General features: G+C 40.6%; 1 protein-coding gene across 2 annotated transcripts in view; it reads left to right on the forward strand.

Moving 5' to 3' along the window:
- LOC148010218 (uncharacterized) overlaps positions 1-20,543 on the forward strand; it is a 167,797-nt gene extending 147,254 nt beyond the window's left edge. The window contains exons 8-9 of one of the 2 annotated variants that reach the window (XM_087672621.1): positions 19,989-20,112; positions 20,191-20,543. In XM_087672621.1, coding sequence (XP_087528747.1) covers positions 19,989-20,112; positions 20,191-20,303 — 237 coding nt within the window. In that variant the 3' untranslated portion in view covers positions 20,304-20,543. Of the gene's footprint in view, positions 1-19,934; positions 20,113-20,190 lie in introns of those variants that run through there. The other variant, XM_087672622.1, reaches the window with a different exon arrangement.
- The last annotated feature ends 1,394 nt before the right edge of the window (positions 20,544-21,937 follow it).

Genomic DNA, 21,937 nt, shown 5'->3' on the forward strand with positions numbered 1-21,937 from the left:
GGTCCAAATGGTGTAGCAAAGTTGGTAGGAGGGATGTAAGCTCGATTATATGTAATGTGCAAGTACTCTTCTAACTCCTCTTTTATGAGACCGAAATTTGGAATAGAAAAAAACAAAAAAGTACAAGTGATGGTGGGGTGTCGTCTTTCTCGTGGAGTCCATAATTGCTTCTTAGGGCCTCCAACGATGGAGAAGTCTGATAAGACATCATGGGGTCTTGAGAGGAGGTGTTTGAGACATTGTAATTTGGTACATGAGTGTGTTTAGGGTTTTCATTGAGGAAACACAGATTGTACAACCATGATAAAAACACAAGGACAAAGTGCTTCGAAAGTCCCCTCTATTTAAGTTTCATATAGAAAGTCATTCGGATCTTGTACACCAAAAGGAAAAACAAGAGAGGGTTTTGATTTATATGACCCAAAGGGGTTGTCCGAACCTGACATTAGGTCTGGCTGAGATGAAGAATGTAGTGACAGGTTAGGCATGGAGATCGAGACAGTTAGTAGTTACGCGTAGTGAGAGACAGAGAGAGTGAGATAAAGCAGAGTAGAGAGTGAGGACATTTTTAGGTACAATGACGAGAATGTACCTTTAGGTTTTTAGATACATATAGCTGCAAATCTTTATCAGGCCAATCCAACAACCTGGAGATAGCCAGCACTTCTCCTTGCAACGAATCCCACCTAAAGGCAATGTGCCTGAAGAGGAGAAAAGAATCAGCTAAGTCTAGGTGTGTACAAAGCTGAAATACATATATCTATCCAACTCCCATCATCTGTCGGCAATGAGCAAACCGCTCTGTTGGAAGACCCTTCGTGAGAAGGTCTGCAGTATTATCATCTATATGCACTTGACAAGCTCAATGCTCTTGTTGTCAAGTACATCCCTAATGAACTAGTACTTCACCTGTATGTGCTTTGTCTTTGCATGAAAGACAGGATTCCATGCTAGCATGATAGCACTCTGACTATCACAATGGAGAACAAGTAACTTTGAGATGCCAAGCTCTCCCACCAGACGTGAAAGCCATAAAGCCTCCTTGCATTCCTCAGTGGCAACCACATACTCTACCTCTGTAGTAGACAATACAACACACTTTTGTAGCCTGGAGATCCAAGAGACTGCTTCTCCTGTGAAAGTAAACACATAGCCAGAAGTGGACTTCCTGCGGTCTGCATGACCAGCAAAGTCTGCATCCGTAAAGCCAACAACAGAGGCCTTCTACTTTCCAAAGCAGATGCACAACCCCTTTGTGCCTTTGAGGTATCTCATAATACCTTTCACTGTTTCCCAATGCTTGTTGCCAGGGGTTGCCATGTATTTGCTAACCACTCCCACTGCAAAGGCAATGTCAGGACATGCAGCAACCATAGCATACATCAAACTGCCAATAGTTGAAGCATATGGTATCTTGGCCATTTCAGCCTTCTCATCATCAGATGTAGGGCTGTCCTCTGCACTAAGTTTCACATATGGAGGCAATGGAACCCCAATTGTTTTTCCCCCCTCCATATTGAAACGCTGCAAAACTTTGGAGATATACTCCTGCTGAGATAGATAGAGTAAGCCTTTCGATCTATCTCTGAGTATTCGTATGCCAAGAATGTGATTTGCATCACCAAGATCCTTTATGTCAAAGTTGCCATGAAGACTTTGCTTCAATGAGTCGAAGGCATGGTATCCTTGCCAGCAATCAGCATGTCATCAACATACAAAACCAAGATAATCAGGCTGCCATCTGTTGCCTTCTTGGTGTACAAGCAGTGATCCACTTGACTTCTATGAGAGCCTTGGCACTGCATGAATGTATTAAACTTATGATACCATTCTCTTGGTGCTTGTTTCAACCCATATAAACTCCTTTTGAGTTTACATACCATCTTTTCTTTCCCTTGTTCAACAAACCCTTTAGGTTGTTGCATATATGTGTCCTCATTCAGATCACCATGTAAAAAGGCAGTCTTTACATCCATCTATATAAGCCCCATATTCTCAATTGCAGCTAAGCCCAAAATGGCTCTCAATGTAGTCATCTTGACTATAGGAGAGAAAATCTCATCAAAGTCAATTCCATGCTCTTGCTTACACCCCTTTGCAACCAATCTTGCTTTGTACTTTGGTGAGGAAATAGAAGTGACCTTCATCTTGTAATCCCATTTGCATGGAAGTGTTTTTTGCCCTTTAGGCAACTGCACAAAGTCCCAAGTGTCATTTTTCTCAAGAGATTCCGTCTCTGACAACATGGCTTTATACCATTTCTTGCTGTCCGGTCTGTCCATTACTTCCTTGAAGCAAGACGATTCACCATAGTCTATCAACATGATATAGTTAGCCACATTGTTTGCACTAGGAACAAATTTGTCAGGTTGTCGAGTAGCCCTAGACGATCTCCTAACCCAATGGTCATTGTTTGCTGGCTGTTTCTGCAAATTTTCATTTTCAGCATGCTGTCCTGGCATTTTAGCTTGCAAATCAACATTAACAGCTTGCTGTCCTGGCTGTTCCTGCACATGTAGTTTCTTATTATCATGGGCAATAGCTGGCTGATCATTTCCAGCATCATTTCTTGTATTTACAGCAGGTATTTGCTGCTGTACAGCGGGCACATTTTGCTATGTAAAAGGTATTTCTTCCCGGAATACAACCCTACGGACCTCCTTAGTCTTTTCAGGCTGCTTGTGTATGCGATCTTCTAGAAGATAACGTCATTGATGTTTACTATTTTCCTTTTCTTGGGATCCCACAATTTATACCCCATTTCACCCTCGTCACCATATCCTAGAAAAATGCATTTACAGGACTTTGGCTCAAGTTTGCTACGTTTTTCTTTACGAATGTGCACAAAAGCCTCACAGCTAAACACTTTCTAGTGAGCATATGAAGGTGGCTTTCCCGACCACGCTTCTTGGGGAACTCCCCCCCACAAAGACATGTTTGGTGTGACTGATTAATTAAGTGAACGATTGTCATAACAGCCTTTGCCCAAAAACCATGGGGTAATGAAGCATGAGACAACATTGTACGGACCTTATCCTGTATGGTCTGATTTATACGCTCTGCAACTCCATTTTGGGGCGGATTATGAGAGGCAGTGAGCTCCCTCTTTATCCCTTTGTTGTCACAAAATGCCTGAAAGGCCTTGGACACATATTCCCCACCATTATCAGAGCGAAGACACCTAAGTGTCTTATGAATTTGATTCTCAACCAATGCCAATAAATTTTTAAACTTGTCAAGCACTTCATTCTTGCTACGAATAGGGTAAATCCATACCTTCCGTGTAGCATTATCGATAAAGGTGACAAAATATTTCTTTCCCCCTAAAGATAACCCTGGCATTTGACATACATCGGAATGCACTAATTCTAGAGGAGAAGATTTCACTGAAAGAGACTTGTTATGAGACGTCTGTGCATGTTTACCATAAACACAATGATCACAATACTCAAAATCAGCATAAGGAATGCTACGAATAGGGTAAACCCATAGCTTCCGTATAGCATTATCGACAAAGGTGACAAAATATTTATTTCCTCCTAAAGATAGTCTTGGCATCTGACATTCATCGGAATGTACTAACTCTAGAGGAGAAGATTTTAGTGAAAGAGACTTCTTATGAGACGTCTGTGCATGTTTACCATAAACACAATGATCACAATGCTCGATGATGGTAGTGTACCTTTAGGTTTTTAGATAGATATATTTGTAAGTATAAGTGCTAAGGGTGTGTTCACACTCGAGCACATTTAAAGGCACGAGGCCTTTATTCCCAACAGAAAAAGATGGGTCGCCACTCACCCCAAATGTTGTATGTCCTTCATGATTGCCAGAGAATGGTCTTCTTGGCATAAGCTTTCTAAGCTCTCTCACCTTAGCAATTTTAAACATCTAGTCTCTGTGTTTCATGTTTTGTGTTTCGCATGCTATTATCTAAGGTACAATGACGATAGTGTACCTTTAGGTTTTTAGATAGATATATATGTGTAAGTACAAGTGCTAAGGGTGTGTTCATACCCGAGCACATTTAAAGGCACGAGGCCTTTATTCCCAACAGAAAAAGATAGGTCACCACTCACCCCAAATGTTGTATGTCCTTTATGATTGGCGGAGAATGGTCTTCTTGGTATAAGCTTTCTAAGTTCTCTCACCTTAGCAATTTTAAGCATCTAGTCTCTGTGTTTCATGTTTTGTGTTTCACATGCTATTATCTAAGGTCAAAGGTTCTTGTATCGATCCCGGTGTGTGTTGTTTTCACCCTCTGCTACGCTCGCTCTGTGTTTGGTATCAGAGTCTTTCACTTACCACTTGAGAGAAGCAAGGTAGTCAGTGACAAAGTAAGGTTTTGCTCGTGTTAAGGCAGTTAGGCAAGATATGAAACTCATATAGATGGATGCTAAAACAACTTTCTTACATGGTGATTTGCATGAGAAGATCTATATGCAGCAGCGTGAGGGTTTTATTGCAAAGGGAAAAGAGTACATGGTATGTAAACTCAACAAGAGTTTGTATAGGCTGAAACAAACATTACAAAAATGGTATCATAAATTTGATATGTTTATGCAATCTCAAGGATTCCATAGATTTCAAGTTGATCACTGCTTAAGATGATAGCCTTATTCTCTTGGTTTTATATGTGGATGACATGTTGATTGTAGATAGGGATGTTCATGCTTTGGACTCCTTGAAACAAAGCCTACACATTAGCTTTGATATGAAGGATCTTGGTGAGGTCAATCATATTCTTGGTATGCGTATACTTAGGGACAGATCGCAGGGTCTTTTCTATGTGTCACAACAAGAGTATGTTACTAAGGTTTTGTAGAGATTGGGAGCACGAAGATCAAGACAATCAATGGCTGTTAGCACAGGGAGAGACAGAGAGTAAAGAGTGAGTACGTTTTTGTTTGGGTACAATGAGGAGTGCACCACTTTAGGTTTTTAGATAGCTATATATATATATATGTAAGTACAAGTGCTAAGGGTGTGTTCACATCCGAGCACATTAAAAGGCACGAGGGCCTTTATTCCCAATAGGTTTTGCAACGTTTCTATATGGAGGGGGAGAAAGCCATTGGTGTACTGTTACCTCCATATGTGAAACTTAGTATAGATGATAGCCCTATATCTGATGATGGAAAGGCTAAGATGGCCAAGATTCCTTATGTTTCAGCTGTTGGTAACTTGGTGTATGCTATGGTAGCTATACATCCTGAGGTTGCATTTGCAGTGGGAGTGGTTAGGAGGTACAGGGTATATCCTGGCAAAAAGCATTGGGAAGCAGTAAAGGGTATCATGAGATACCTGAAGGACACAAAGGACTTGTGTATTTGCTTTGGAAAGCAGAAGTCATCTGTTGTTGGCTTCACGGATGTAGACTATGTTGGTCATCTTGATTGTGGGAAGTCTACTTCAAGATATGTGTTCATGTTCAAAGGGGGAGTAGTCTCTTGGATATCTAGGTTGAAGAAGTGTGTTGCATTGTCTACTATAGAGGTAGAGTATGTGGCTGCCACTGAGGCATGCAAGGAGGCTTTATGGCTTTCACGTATGGTGAGAGAACTTGGCATTACAAAGGTTCCTATCCTCCACTATGATAGTCAGAGTGCTATCATGCTAGCACAAAATTCTGCCTTTCATGCAAAGACAAAGCACATACATATGAAGTATCATTTTATCAGGGATGCACTTCACAGCAAGAGCATCGAGCTTGTCAAGATATATACACATGATAACCCTGCAGATTGTTGGGTGTAAAGGCCCTTTACATGCTTTCCCCTGTATATATTACTTCACACATGTGAACCCACTCTAATAGGTGTAAGTGTACCGTACCCCAAGTATAAATACATTCTTTTATTCTTTGTGTGTACCACACTGGTACACATCTATCTAACGACTCACTCTCACACTATCACTGTCAAACACTGTTTAGCTCTGAGTCATTGAACTCCTCGATTACTGTGCTTGCTCTCAGCTCTCTTTCTCTATTTGCTTCCACTTCGACTCTGCAAACTTGTATCAGAGCCAATGGCTCACGCAAGCAGACAATCGGTCTGTCAGACTGTTGAGGAGTAGTCAAGCAGGTATCAAGTGGCTAACTGGTTGGGTACAGCTTATGGGCCAGGTGTCAATAGTCGAACGGTGCAGGCAAACGAATCTGCATGCGTGACGACTTATAGCGTGCCAAGCGACTGCTGCGCGACGGGACCGGAGGCGACTGCTACGTGACGGAACTGGAGGCATGCAGTGCGACGAAAGACTGCCACGTGACAGTCGACAGGTCATCACATTGCACGAACGATGGGTAGAAGGTCATCAACCCATTTTTATTTATTTTACTTCATCTTATTTTTCCCTCTCTACCGGGTGTTCACACAGACAAGCATAGAGTGCAAATCTTTGTAAATCTGTCTCTTAAAATTTGGGGCTTCTCTTAAATTTGGTGCGTGACACATATTGCAGTGACCTCTGGACCATAAATTGCAGACATTGAGTGCACAGGCCTTAGAAATTTTTGGGGATTCTTAAATGCAAGTGAATTTTTTTGCTTTTGGTTGAGCCAATTTCTTGGAAATTGCACACTCTTGGAACCCGAAATTTGGGGCTTTTGCTGAAATCATGAAATTTCTGCAACATTAGCCCGCACTTGATGCCCTTGGGAAGATGTATTTATGCAATTGGAGCAAATTCACTGCAGAAATTTTGGGCCTTTTCACAATGGTGATGTATTTTTGAGTGGTTTTGAGACTAGACATTGAAATTTGCAGCAGATTCACTGCTGAGTGGGAGTCTTTAGAGTTTTGGATGCTTCAAATGTTGAAAAGGAGCAGCTTTTCTTGGTACATGTATTGCTGAATGCTCATTATGCAGTGAAACAGTGGTAAACACAGCATTTGGGTCATTGCATTTGGGAATTTTTGTGATGTACTACTGAAGTGGGAGCCATCCTTAATGCAAATGTATCAAATTTGATTCGTGTATATGCTGTAATCAGTACTTCAAATTGAAATTTGCAGTTAAATATTTACTTCTTGGATACCTTGGAAGTACAAGAGTGTGTACTTGCTGTTACAATTTAGAAACCTTGCTATCAACTGAAAGCATTCAGCCCTTTATTGCAGTTGTGTATTGCTGAAGATGACTGGTAGTGCATCTACATCTGACACAAAGAATCTCCTTGAGATTCATAAAATTGACGGAAATGGTTTTGATATTTGGAAAGATCGTATGCAGGGTATACTCTTTCTAAAGGATTGTGATGATGCTTTAGAAGAATATAAGCATGTTGCTTTGCTAGATGAGGACTGGGCTAAAACGAATAAAAAGGCCATTACTTACATTAAAATGGCCGTCACAGATGATATCTTGGTTGATATAAAGAGGCTTGATAACTACTTATGTAGTTTGGGAGAAACTCAAGGCTACTTATGAGAATACAACTCCTGTCAATCAGGTACATCTCATGCAGACGTTAGTTAACTTAAAGCTTGATGAGTCTAAACTTGCCTCAGAGCATTTGAATGCTTTCACTGATATTCTGAGTCAGTTACAGGATGCAAGTTTGCCAGATTTTGATCCTAAATTGAGGACTATCTTCTTGTTCATGACCTTGCCCGATTCATGGGAGGTATTGGTTTTGTCATTGAGCAATAACCCCAACTTGACATTTAATGGTGTGTGTGGTTCTATTTTGAATGAAGAGATTAGACGCAAGGCAAGTGGGAAAAACAATAGATTAGCCTACAATGTAAGAGGAAGAATTGAAAAAATGTATAATGCTGCAAATAAAAACAATAATCGCAGCAAAAGCAAGGAAAAACAATAAGATGTAACTTGTTATCAATGTGGTCGCAAAGGACATAAAAATCTCGATTGCAAGTACTTTAAAAAGGAACAAGAACGTAAGAAGTAGGCTAATGCAAAAGGCAAAAAGAATGACAAGGATGGCGGCTCTACTCCTAAAGAGATAGAAAAAGCAAATGTGGTATCTAGTGTTGTTATTGAGGAAATAGAAGATGATAAAGATACCGATTTGCTAGTTGCATTTTCAGATCCCCTTGCTATGACAGTGGAGGACATGTATATCACTAAAACAGATGTGATAGATGCTTTGTTGTTAGCTCATGATGGTTTGCCACAATCGTGGATTGTTGACAGTGGTGCTTCTTTTCATGTAACTCCATCTCTGGAGCGTTTTTCTACTTATGCAGAAGGTAATCTTGAAAAAGTCTACCTTGGCAACAATCATGCATGTGATATTGAAGGAATGGGCACCATACACTTGGCTTTAGAAAATGATCAAGAATTGATTCTTCATGATGATAGGTATGTTCCTGGTATCAAGAAGAGCTTGCTTTTTGTTGGGCAGCTAGACAACAAAGGTTACTTCACTACTTTTGGTGGTGGTATGTGGAAAATCGAGAAAGGATCTATGCTAGTCACTAGAGGTGGTAAAAAGAAGATTCTGTATTATCTCTATTGCAAGGTACTTCCTGGAAAGTTTGTTGCAGTTGCTGAAATACAGCCACACGTGGAGTTATGGCACAAGCGTCTTGGACATATGAGCCAAAAGGGTTTGTAGGCACTCTCTTCACTTGGAAGAGTTGATGTGAAAAGCTCAAAGCTTGACTTTTGTGATGACTGTATTCTTGGTAAACATGTAAAGAGTCCATACTCTCATGGAGTCTCTAGGAAGGCATGTTTCTTGGATTTAGTCCATTCGGATGTTTGTACCATGCCAATAAAAAATCATAGTGGTTTTCGTTATTTTGTGTCTTTTATTGATGACCATTCTAGGAAGCTATGGGTCTACTTGCTTAAGCAGAAAAGTGAGGCATTGGATGCTTTTAAAAGGTTTTATGCATTGGTTAATACTCAAAAAGGCTTAAAGTTAAAACACATAAGAACAGATAATGGGGGAGAGTATGTATCTAAAGAATTCAATAAGTTTTGTGATGACAATGGGATTAAACGAGAGCTTACAGCTCCTTACAATCCATCATCTAATGGTATGGATGAGCGAATGAATCGCATGTTATGTGAGAAGATTCGGTGCACGTTGTCTATAGCTAATCTCTCGCAATCGTTTTGGGGAGAGGCACTTAAAACCACGGTGCATATTTGCAACAAATCTCCACATTGTGCACTTGAAAGTGGCATCCCTGAAGAGGTTTGTTCTGGCAAACCTGCTTCCGCCAAACAATGAGGTCATTGACATTCCCTTGGATGTGGATCCATTACTTGATAACATAGATCATTGGGTAAGAAGGTCTACACGTGTCAGGAGACTTATAGAAAGATTTGATCCTTCTTTGGACTACATTTTCCTCATAGATGAAGGTGAGCCCTTTACGTATAAAGAGGTCTTATCATATGAGTTAAAGAAAAAGTGGAAGCTAGCCATACCGGAAGAAATGAAGTCATTGTATCAAAATGATACTTGGGATTTGGTTACATTGCCTAAGGATAAAAAAGCCATTCCTAACAAATGGGTCTATAAAATCAAATGTGTGGATGGCAAACCCAAATACAAACCCAGACTTGTAGCTAAGGGCTATACACAAAAGGTGGGCATTGATTTTCTGGAAGTGTTTTCTCTTGTTGTCAAAATGATCACTCTTCGAGTGTTATTTGCCATTGTAGCATCTATGGATCTTGTACTTGATCAGATGGTTGTTAGAACTACATTTCTGTATGGTGATCTGGAAGAAGAGCTATACATAAAACAGCCCAAAGGCTTTGCTATACATGGAAAGGAGCATTTGGTATGTAAGCTTAAGAGAAGCTTGTACGGTTTGAAATAGGCTCCTAGACAATGGTATAAAAAGTTTGATGTCTTCATGCTCTCACATGGTTTTAAAAGGAGTATAGTGCAGATCACTGCTTATATTTTAAGAAGGTTGATGATGGAAGCCTTATTATACTTGTGCTTTATGTGGATGATATACTTATTGCTGGTAAGCATAAAAGCCAAATTAATGCATTGAAAAGGCAGCTGAATTCAACATTTTCTATGAAGGATTTGGGTGCAATTGAACATATTTTGAGCATGCGTGTAATACGAGATAGAGAGCAACAACTCTTATTTCTCTCACAAGAAAAGTACATCAGCAAAGTACTTGATTGTTTTTCTATGGCTGATACTAAGCCTCTTGGTGTACCTTTTCCACCCTATCTTAAGCTTAGCAAAGGAGATTGCCCAAAAGATGATAAGGCAACCAGTACTATGAAGGGTGTTCCTTATGCTTTAGCTTGTGGTTCACTCATGTATGCTATGGTTGCCACTAGACCTGACATTGCTTATGCAGTGGGAGTTGTAATCAGTTCATGTCAAATCCTAGTGAAGCACATTGGGAAGCAGTGAAATGTATCTTACGGTACCTTAAGGGCACACAAGGGTACATTGGATCTACAGGGGTATTGTGATGCAGACATGGCAAGTGACTTGGATACTCGCAAGTCTACTAGCGGGTATATCTTTACCTTGATGGATGGCGGGGTTTCTTGGTGCTCTAGATTGCAAAAAATAGTAGCTCTCTCTACTTCTAAGGCTGAATATATTTCAGCCACTGAAGCTTCAAAAGAAGTAGTTTCAACACGTGTACTTAGATGTGATAGCCAGAGTGTTGTATGCCTGGCTAAGAATGCCATGTTTCATACACATACCAAATATATTAATGTTCAGTATGAGTTTATTAGATAGGTTCTAGATGATGATCTAGTTACCTTGAATAAGATCAAATCACAGGATAACCTTGGAGATGTTCTCACTAAAAGTCTTGCAAAGGCTCAACATGAGCATTGCATTAGACTTGTGGGAGTTGGTTAAAGGTTCTCTTAGGACCTTTAAGTGGGAGATTGTTGGGTGTAAAGGCCCTTTACGTGCTCTCCTGTGTGTATATTACTTCACACAGGTGAACCCATCCTAACGGGTGTAAGTGTATTGTATCCTAAGTATAAATACATTCTTTTATTCTTTGTGTGTACCACACTGGTACACACCTATCCGACGACTCACTCTCACATTATCACTGTCAAACACTTTTCAACTTTGAGTCATTGAACTCCTCGATTATTGTGCTTGCTCTCAGCTCTCTTTCTCTATCTTGACTCTGCACAGACCTTATGAAGGGTCTTCCAGCAAAGCGGTTTGCTTATTGCCGCTGAATAATGGGGATCAAATAGCATATGTGTATTTCAACTTTGTACATACATAGACTTAGCTTATTCTTTCCTCTACCTTTAGGCACGTTGTCTTTAGGTGGGAGGTTGTTGGGAATAAATGGTCATTGTGCCTTTTACGGTGTTTGGGTGTGCAGGCACCTATACACATACACTTTATATATATATTATAAAAATCTAAAGTGGTACACTTTGTGATTGTATCCACATTGAGTCTTGCTCTCACTCTCCTCCTCACTCTCTACTCTGTACTTTCTCCCTCCCTCGTGCATTCTCAGTTAACACGAGCATCATTGCTCTAGTGTACCCATAGTGGAGGTCACCTTTCTTTGAGAGTGAGCAAGGGAAGTGGAAGTAATAAACATAAGCATGAACACAACATAGAACTTAACAACGGATGAAAAGAATTGAGAACTCAAAGAGAATCATTAATAGGCAATGAAATCCATTATAGAAAGCATGAGAACAAGTACAAAACCACCAGGGCAAGTGGCACTTTGATGACGAGCCACACTGTCTCTTGTCTCTCTCTCCAAGCCCAAGTGATGTAATGATACAAGTATGAGGATGAGGCAGTAGGTTGGCCAATTGTCTTCAGACTGAAATGAGCTGTATTCCCCCCCCTCCCCAATTCGTGAAGATTTTGGAGTTTTGAAGCTTCTTATCGTAGTCTCCGTCACTTTTCCACTTTTAGATCCAGTAGCTTCTTTGTAACGCCAACTTATACTCTGGTTATGATTAGTCCCACATGGCAATTAAAAGTAGGGATCTCACTATTATGGAGACATCGTTCGGCCGAGGGCCAAAAAAAGGGGGGAGAGGGGGCGGGAAGCTTGATGTGCCACCCAACAATGCCCACTGAAATGCACGCCAATGTGCCCCCCTAAAGAGTGCCCAAACCCATGATATGTACAAAGCTAACACTCTCTCATAGATCATGGGTTATCAACACAATAAAATGTACAATGATGACAAGACCATAGTACATACAAGGAAAATAGTGGGACCATGGACACCCAAGCCTTGGGTGATCAAGTGAATGTGAAGGTGCCTCAAAGAAGGCAATGATGTCAATGCTGATCATACTCAAATCCTAGTTACAAAAAGTAAAGGTTAGGGGAATGAGATCCTAGTTGTTGTACTTTCAATCATCAAACCATCACATCAATCATTCACATGTTAGAATTTGCCAATTCTATGGGCAGTGCCCAAAGTTTTATGTCTTTAGTTCTTACTGTGAACACAACTAAAGTTATAAGTTGTGTCACCACTCTTAGAGTTAGAGTTAAGAGTGAGTTTGCTCTAGTTGAGTTAGAGCTAAGTCCATCTTAGACCTATCTTGTACCATTCATTCTCATTTTTTCAATTCAGCAAGTACACTCTACTCTTTTGCTTCAGCACACTCTCATTGTCTCTCTTTTCTCTCCTCCATAGCATTGATGAATGCTATAAGGGATTAGATAAAGAGAAGAAAAAAAGCTCCGGTTTGGCTATCCAAGAGACATCAATGAGCAAATCTACTGATGGTGATGCTTCAGCCAACTTTGTGGAGGAGGACTATGTATTTCTGACTTGCAGTTATGATTCTTCAACGGCTGATTCAGCATTTAATGCTACTAAAACACAACAAATATGGTATTTTGACAATGGAGCTTCAAAGATCATCACTTCTAGGAAGTGTTTGTTTTTCTCTTTGCATTCATTTCCTGTTGGGAAGTGTGTTATAAATGCAAACAACAACATTTATGATGCTTGTGGCATTGCGACAGTCACTATTACTGTTGCAAATGGTTCTGACTTCATGCTTCTAAATGTCTTGTTTGTGCCTGACATTACAAAGAACTTGTTGTCTATCTCTACTTTTAACAAGCATAACTTTCAGGTCATCTTTGAGGGGATGACAAATGCATTGTCAAAGACAGGGAGATGGATTATGCACTGAGGCTATCTGGGATCTTGTATAAGGGTTTGATTTGATACCTATGGTACACAGTCTCATGATGCTCTAGCAGTCACTACTCTATTGCCCGCTATTCAGAATGTGGAGCTATGGCATGCTTGCTATGGACATATGAGTGTTGGGAGTTTGATGACCCTTCAGAGGTGTCATATGGTAGATGTATTGTTTCTAGTGGAGACTCCACCTCTTTGTGCATGTGAGGGATGTATTTTGGGCAAGATGCACATATTAGCTTTTTAAAAAAAGGATAGTGTACCGTGCTATCCAAAAATTGCAGCTTATTCACTTTGATGTTTGTGGTCCCATGAGGACATGTGCACTTGGAGGTCATCTTTATTTTGTTACATTTATTGATGACTACTCTTGGTATACATCGGCGTATGGGTTGAAAGCAAAATCTGATGTGTTTATGCATTTTAAACATCTTGTTGCAAAGCTTGAGGCTGAAACTAGCTTGAAAGTGTAGACACTTCTCATGGATAGAGGGGGGAAGTACATATCTTGTGCTTTTGAGACATATTTACTTGATCATGGCATTATGCATCAAGCCATTGTTAGAATGACTTCTCAGCAGAATGGTGTTGTTGAAAGGAAGAATCACACTCTTATGGAGATGACTCATTGTATGCTCAAAAGCAAGGGGCTGCTTCATAAATTTTGGTTAGAAGGCCTTCAGTGTGCAAATCATGTGTTGAATCGTGCATCCACTAAGACACTAAAGACAATCACCCCGTTTGAAGCTTGGCATGGCAAGAAACCCAAGGTTGACTACTTTCAAGTGTTTGGTCGTATAGCCTATGCACATGTTCCAAAAGAGCTTCATGGAAAGCTTGATGACAAGGCTGTAAAATGCATATTTATTGGCTACAATTTAGAAAGCAAGGGCTATCGCTTGTATGACCCACAAACAAAGAAAGTTTTCATTAGTAGGGATGTCATATTTGCTGAAAATGCTGCATCTTCATATGATTAGTTTCAAATGCCAGCCACCCATGACATTGGTGATGTCTTTGAGGGTCTCTTGCCACTTTCTTTGGAGTCCATGCTTGCTGTAAATGGTCGGGCAGACAAAAGTTGTTGTTGCACCATATGCGCCTGAATAGCAGGGTATTGATGATGGTTTGCCACATGTAGTAGAAGATCCAGTACAACATGAAAGGGCTGTTGTAAATGCAACAAAAATAGTCCCAAGATGGCTGTTACAAACTCTCCAGGAGAGTAAAATGGATGATCCTTTAGCTCAAGGCACTAGAAGGGCTGCTAGACATGCAATACATGATGCAAGGGGAGCCCATTTGGCTGATTTTACGGAAGTAGATGATTGTGATGAGCATGTATTTATGAGCTCACTATTGGATGATGATGAGCTTAGTTCCTTTGACGAAGCTGAGTAAGATGTACATTGGATGCAAGCCATGCAGGATGAGTTAGACTCTATTGCCACTAACTCTACATGGAATCTTGTGGATTTACCACTTGGCAAGAAGGCCATTGGCATAAAATGGGTTTTTAAACTCAAACGCAAGGCTGATGGTACCATTAACAGATACAAAGCACGGTTGGTAACAAAAGGCTATGCACAGAAGAAGGGTATAGATTATGAAGAGACTTCTGCTCCTACATCCCGTATAAGTACGGTGAGGTGTGTAATTGCTATGGCTGCAAATTATGGTTGAAAGGTACATCAATTGGATATTAAGACAGTATTCTTGAATGGGGATTTGCATGAGGATGTTTATGTGTCACAACCTCCAAGGTTTGTGGTGAAAGGAAAAGAACACATGGCATGCAAGCTAAACAAAGCTCTTTACGGTTTCAAATAAACTCCTCGTGCATGGTACTCTAAAATGGATGCATATTTGGTCAACAAGGGTTCAAAAACAATCCAATTGAAGGGGGGGACTTACTAATTATCATTCTTTATGTAGATAACATGCTGCTCATTGGGCCTTTAGAAGCAGAAATTGCAGATTTGAAGGCAACGTGCATTTGTTATGTCACATATGGGTTGTCTACACTATTATTTGGGATTTAGTTCACTCAAAATCAACATGGTATCATCATGCCACAATCATTGTGTGTGGATAAGCTGTTACATAGGTTTAATATGCAAGATTGCAAACCTATGTGCACTCCTATGGAGCTAGACTTAAAGTTTTCTATGCATGATGGTGAAGAGATGTCTGATGTTGCAATTTACTGCCAGGTCGTTGGTTGTCTTATTTATCTTTGTAACACATGCCTTGACATTAAGTAGGCAGTATCTCAAGTGATCAGGTATATGCGTAGCCCATGGATTATACGTTGGCAAGTTGTTAAGCAGATCTTGAGATACTTGCAAGGTACTCAATCACATGCATTATTATTTTTTAGGGGAAGACTTGCAATTACAAGCTTACAGTAATTCAGATTAGGTTGGTGATGCAGGCACTAGGCAATTTACTAGTGGACATTGTTTCTTTCTGGGCTGTTTATGCATTTCATGGCTAAGTAAGAAACAACCTACAATGGCTACCTTGTCTTGTGAGGTTGAGTACAGGGCAGCCCTTACAGCAATAGTGGAATGTATATGGATGCAAAGATTATTGGTTGATCTACATTTACCATTGGAGGGTCCTATACCCATTCTTTTTGACAGTCAAAGTGCTATTGTAGTGGCATGAAATCCTGTGTTTCATGCTCGCACGAAACATATTGAGGTGCATTACCATTATGTCAAAGAGAGATGCTATGCAAGAGAGATCAACTTGATGTATGTTCCTACACATGAAAATGTTGCAGATATTTTCACCAAGGCACTACCTCGTGAGAAGTTTGAGGCTTTTCGCAAGTCCTTAAACTTGCTACCCTTTGGTGATTGATCGTTCTTGTACTTTACCACATTGGCACTGGAGGGAGGTGTTAGAATTTGCCAATTCTATGGGCAGTGCACAATGTTTTAGTCTTTAGTTCTTTTTCAGTTCTAAGTGTGAACACAACTAAAGTTATGAGTTGTATCACCAGTGTTAGAGTTAGAGTTAGAGTTATAGTTAACTCTAGTTGAGTTAGAGCTAGGTCTATCCTAGACCTATCTTGTACCTTTCATTCTCATTCTTTCAGTTCAGCAAGTACAATTGTACTCAAGAGGGAGCTTGTAGAGGACAATTCGCACCAAGTGTGCTTCTGAAAAAGCAACATGTATGGTTCAAAGTTGATCCTATGTATGAGTCATTCAAAGAAGAAAATCTTGAGTGGAATCTCAACTCAGATTGGATGTATGAAGTGAGAGAGTAACAGCCCACATGGTGGATGGAGCCTCGTACCTAAGTTGGAGCTGGTTCCACACCTTTGTTCCATAGGAGCTAACAATTGGTAGGACTTTTTTGAAGTTTTCGTATGGGTCAAGAGTGGACTTAGAGTCAAAGTTTGATAGATTTTTTGAGGTAGTAAAATACTGGAGTGATTATTAAAACTATCAAGTTATTCATCTTCCATGAGGCACATGTGAACTCGATCCACGCTGGTCACTCGCGGACCTGCCGCAAGCTGCCTACGTGTCGCTTGGGATGAGGGCCTGTGATTGTCTTCAGCATGACCTGTGCTGCATAGGCCTTCTGCCTGCCCACTCGACCTGTTTGTGAGCTGCCTGCATGACGTGTCGGTATTGTACCGTAAGCTCTGATACCAATTGTTGAGTGTGTGCTACAGCTGAAGGAGTGAGCAGGTGAGTGAGAGCGATAGAGAGAGAGAAAGTACGATACAATTTTTGGGTGTACCAACAATGTGTTGGTACACAGAATAAAATGTATTTATACTTAGGGCACGTTAAGGGTGCATTCACATGTACAACTAAATAATACACGTGTACAATACACGGAGGTGAATAAAGGGCCTTTATCCCAACACAAGGGAGATTTCCTCCTCAAGATGGAAGTGGCTATTTGACAACTCTTATGGTTGGAGAGAGGGGTGACAAGGAGAAGAAGAAGAAGGGGAAGTGCTACTTGTGAGGCAAGGAGAGGCATCTTCAGAAGGAGTATGAGAAGCTAGTAGCTGTGACAAAGAACGATGCTCGGCAATGACGATTCAGATTCCTTATCCAAATCTGACTTTGATTTAGGTCAAGTGGCCAAGGATGTTCTGACCCAGGAATCTATTTTCTAATGTCAGTTATGTCGTCACTCCTCACGGGCTCCTAAGGCTATAGAGAGTAGTGCTAATGGGGCCTTTTGGCCTAATTCATATGTTGGTGCAGTGGTTCCCTGAGCGTGATTTTCTACATGCATAGACTAAATTTGGTAGGTGAAACCCTGAAGCTAGTGTGCCTTCATTGATGGGAATCCAAACAAGTTGGCTTTGCTCCTAGTTGGGTTACACATGGTGGACACCTTTGGCAAGATTGAAGGCATATAGGGAATCCATGGTCATGATGTGCTTCTGCAAGATTGTTCATGATAGTTATAGAGAATTCTGTTATTTCTTCTCTCTGAGATCCAAGTTTGAGTACGATCCACATTGACATTAATGTCTTCTCTGAGGCACCTCATTGTTGTATGTACTATGGTGTCAAGGCTTTTCCGGTGTCTATTGTGGTATGGGACATGGACATCCAGGGAATCTTCTTGGGTGGCTGATTTCTGAGTAATGCATTGCTGTATATTTTATTGCATAGATCAGCCATGATTTAAGAGAGTGTTAGTTTTATGCATATCATGGGTAGTAGGCGCTGCATTTATGTGCACATTTCAATGGGCATTTTAGTGAGCAGCTGGGTGGCACAGTATTGTACTAGACAGGTGCATTTATGGTCGACGTGCTGATTAATGGGCACCTAGACATTGGCCGACCTTATCCCCTTGGGACTCTCTCACTCTCACTGTTGCCTATACGTAGGGTTCCACTTCTATTTATCATATTGCATTGCCTCTAGCATCCTTGGAGAGAGGAAGATTGGAAGCACTGTGGCTGGTCATCAGATGCTGGTTACTCATTCTCGTGCTTTCATTATGGATTCCATTGCATGTTCATGAGTTCTCTTTGAGTTCATTGTTCTCTTCCATTGCCTATTTTCATTGCTTCTATTTCCATTGTGTATTCTGACACCTACTCCCTCTTTTTGGCCACCCAGTCCAATGGATAGTTAACAGTGGTGTTCCTCATCACATGGCCCCCAACCAAGATATCTGCAAGGATGCACTAGGGTTTAAAGAGAAATCATAGAGATTGAAATGAATAGTGAATGGATGATACAATTCGATGCTCAAGGAGTGGAGGCTGTGCAACAGCCACTATCTCACATGGGAGCGGGCTGAGCTGAGGAAGTGTTGGAGAGTGTCATTCCACATGATGGATGCCAAGTGTGGCAAACTACCAATCTTGAAGTTGGAATGTAAACCACTCTAGCAGCAACAAAGATGATGAGGACTGTCCCATACAGCAGTTCCAAAGAGGATGGGAGATGAATACGATGACAGAGGGCTGACAACAGCAGGTCAGCTGGCTGGGATGTAAAATGCAGTAGTGCGAGAGTGCTGGGATGGCCAATTGCAGCAGACAACAACCTGGTGATAGCCTTTGGACTAGGAATGAAGCTGGAGATTAAATGCAGCAGGTGGGAACAGCTGAGAAATGAAAACACATCAGTATTGGCAGGCAGGCAGGTAACAGTACCTGGTATTGATAGACAGCAGGAGGGCAGCCTGAAGGATGAAGGATGATGTGAGCACCGATGATGAGATGATGAGAGAGGAGGGAGAAATTTGGTGATGAGGAGAAATATTGGGCTTGGTGATGCTGAGGAAAATGCTGGGCAAGGCAGCACTGAGTAGAGTGGCTGCTGGCAGTGCGCAAGGTGGAGAGACAGGATGCAGGCGACACTGGACAGCAGGGGAGTGGCACTAATTAGAGACCAGGTGGCTCTGGGATGGGTAGGCAGCCCTGATCAGAGTCCAAGCATTGCAATGAAGGGAGGAAAAGGGACAAGTGATGGTGCTTGGCTCCAGGGAGGGCGGCAAGGTAGACAGGCAGGGTGGTGGGGCAGTTAGGCTCCCCCAAACTGAGGTAACCTACATACTTGGTTTGTTCATGGAGTTTTCATGCGTCTTTCATGTTTGAGTTCATTTGTTAATACAACAAACTTCAGATCAGACTATCACATGCCTCATTGGTTGCCTAGGATGAACTAGTGGGCACTGATGTCATCTACATGATGCCTCCCATTTAAAGCGTCCATCTCTATGGCTCCCTTCTCGAGAATGGTATATTAAAGTGTCAAAAGAAATGCTAGTTGTTGTGCCTAGGAGAGATGAACCTTGTTCAATGGACAATACTTGCTATTGTCTATCCTATCAGAAACATTTTCTATATTGATGAGTTTCAATGTCGTCTCTGTAAATATTGCATGATTTAAATGTATGATCTTGGGTTTTGACTTTGAGTCTTCTATCTGGTTTGTTCAGAGCTACAACCAGGCCATTGAGATCATATCACAGGCAAATGTATTAGCATCTTTTCAATTCCTTTAACAGCAACACAGCACTAGCCATGCCTTGCCACCATTATCCACTTTAATGCTTGAAATGCAGGAACGTTTTGAGTGTCACAAATGAATCCACCATCTGAAATATATATCCAGCCTTTTCAGATAAAACAGTTGCCTTTTCTGAGAAATAGCTGTACTTGCTCTCAGTGATTCGGCTTTACTGTGTAAGATGAGATACCAATGAGGCATAAGAGCAAATAGCAAAACCCTTTTATTCGAATTTCTGGTCAACTTACTCAGATGTATTGGTTTTCACCATAATCTTTGCAGATGTGGCAAATTAAGTTTGACCTGGGTGACAGAACTCACCTATGTTATTGACAGGTTGAGGATCAGAGTTCTCGTCATAGGGAAGCTAGAGCAATTGAACTTCCAAAGACCACCAAGCACGAGATATTGAGTGTACTGGGTGATGACAAGGATTGTGATTATCCAATTTATATGAAAGGTAAAGTTAGACTGCTAGTTTGTATGTTGTAGAAAGCATAACTTGGTATTGATCAATCTTATTCTGTGACGACTTCAGGTCCAACTTTGTGCACATTATGTACCGTTGTGATGGATGTGAAGGCCAAGATGGTAACAGTATATAGTGGAAATCCATGTCAGGAGAGAGAGGAGCTTAAATGGTGCTTGTAGTTGTGAAAGAGTTGGTTCTTTATTGTACTGACCAGATAACGAGTTAAATCTATTTATGCATGAGCCATTCATTTGGAAAATTATAGACATTAGCCATGCTCAAGAGTAAACACAGGAAATTTCTTGTTTATCATTATGTAAGATCAAAACGACAGTAATCTCTCAAATTCATTTATCATTCTCTTGCTTAATAAGTCATAAAAACAGGGAGATAGCATGTTAGTTGTACTAATACATCTCATTGTGCAAAAAGGTTATTTGGTTAGTTATTCAAAAATTTTATTCCAATCTTTCATTGATGTGGTAAAGAGCTTATATGAAACTGATTCATACGTACAATGATGGCAAAGTCATGACTGCATGATGTCAAGTTAAAAGGGGTAGACAGATTATTGTATCGTTTGGGAATTTTGGCTTGAAAATGGAATGTTAACTAGATTGATATGGAGAGCATCATGCAGGATGATGAAGTCAAGTTAAAAGGGGTACACAGATTATTATATCGTTTGGAATTTTGGCTTGAAAATGGAATGGTAACTAGATTGATATGGAGAATCATGCAGGATGATGATATTCTTAAAATGGCTCATAAAAAAACAAAAACAATTGAACCTATAAATAAGAGGGTAAGAAAACAAGAGATGCAACAAATGGCGTAAGGAATCAACAATAAAATATTGGCAAGATGTGAACATAGAAAAAGACAAATGCACAATGTGTTCTAGGCTCCTCTACCTCACATGCGTGCAAATCAATTATTGAACAAAGAAACATTAGAGCTAGGGGACAAATCCATAAACTTAGTCATTGCGAGAGCATCATCGATGTCCCATCTTCCATCCCCTATGTGTGGCCCTTCCTTGCAAAAGCGATATGAAGTGTGTTTACACCAGTAATGCATAGGTAACACCTTCCACTCGTCAACCCAACCAATTGCCAAATGGGAATGGAGACCAACATGCCATCTTACGTATCAGTAATGGAATCATTTCAAGAAAATAAAGCAACGAGATCTTATAAGCATAATCTTATGCAAAAGTGACACTGTACTTCACTGTACCGTTGAACTTTAGCTTCATTTCCATGGCTACTGTTCCACCTCATAGTCATGGCACCACACGGTGTCGGAGCTTTTGGGGTCAAAAGTCTACCGTGGGGATAAGAGACAACAGGGTGAAGGGAGATTCAAGGAGAGGAGTAGACGAAAGAGAAGGGGTTGAAAGAAAGAGAAGATGTAGAAGAAAACTCACAAAGTTGAAGCATGTTAGTTTATTTCTGCATTATGAGAAGACAAATCTCTTGTAGACAAAAACGTATATAAAACAATACCTTCTTCTATGCTACTCAGACCACCAATTTGATGCTTCCATTGGCTCCAAAAAGGGGATAAAATACGAGCATGACTGGCCAGAATTTTGCCAAATTACTCCATCTCCCAATTCGGAGTGTTGTTCACTGTCTAAAAACTGTGATTGCGCGTCGTACGATTTCGCCAATTCTTTTTATATAAAATCCTCTCAAAATGGTTGAAAGCTACTTACTTTCATTTATATGTCAGCCTAATCTAGAAGTTGTCTACAATTTTTGGATTTTTCTAAGAAATAATATCTGAAATATCAAAAATTGGCTAAACT

Source organism: Lygodium microphyllum, chromosome 30, assembly GCF_053477565.2.
Source record: "Lygodium microphyllum isolate KBCC chromosome 30, Lygodium_microphyllum_v1.1.10, whole genome shotgun sequence".
Lineage (NCBI taxonomy): Eukaryota > Viridiplantae > Streptophyta > Polypodiopsida > Schizaeales > Lygodiaceae > Lygodium > Lygodium microphyllum.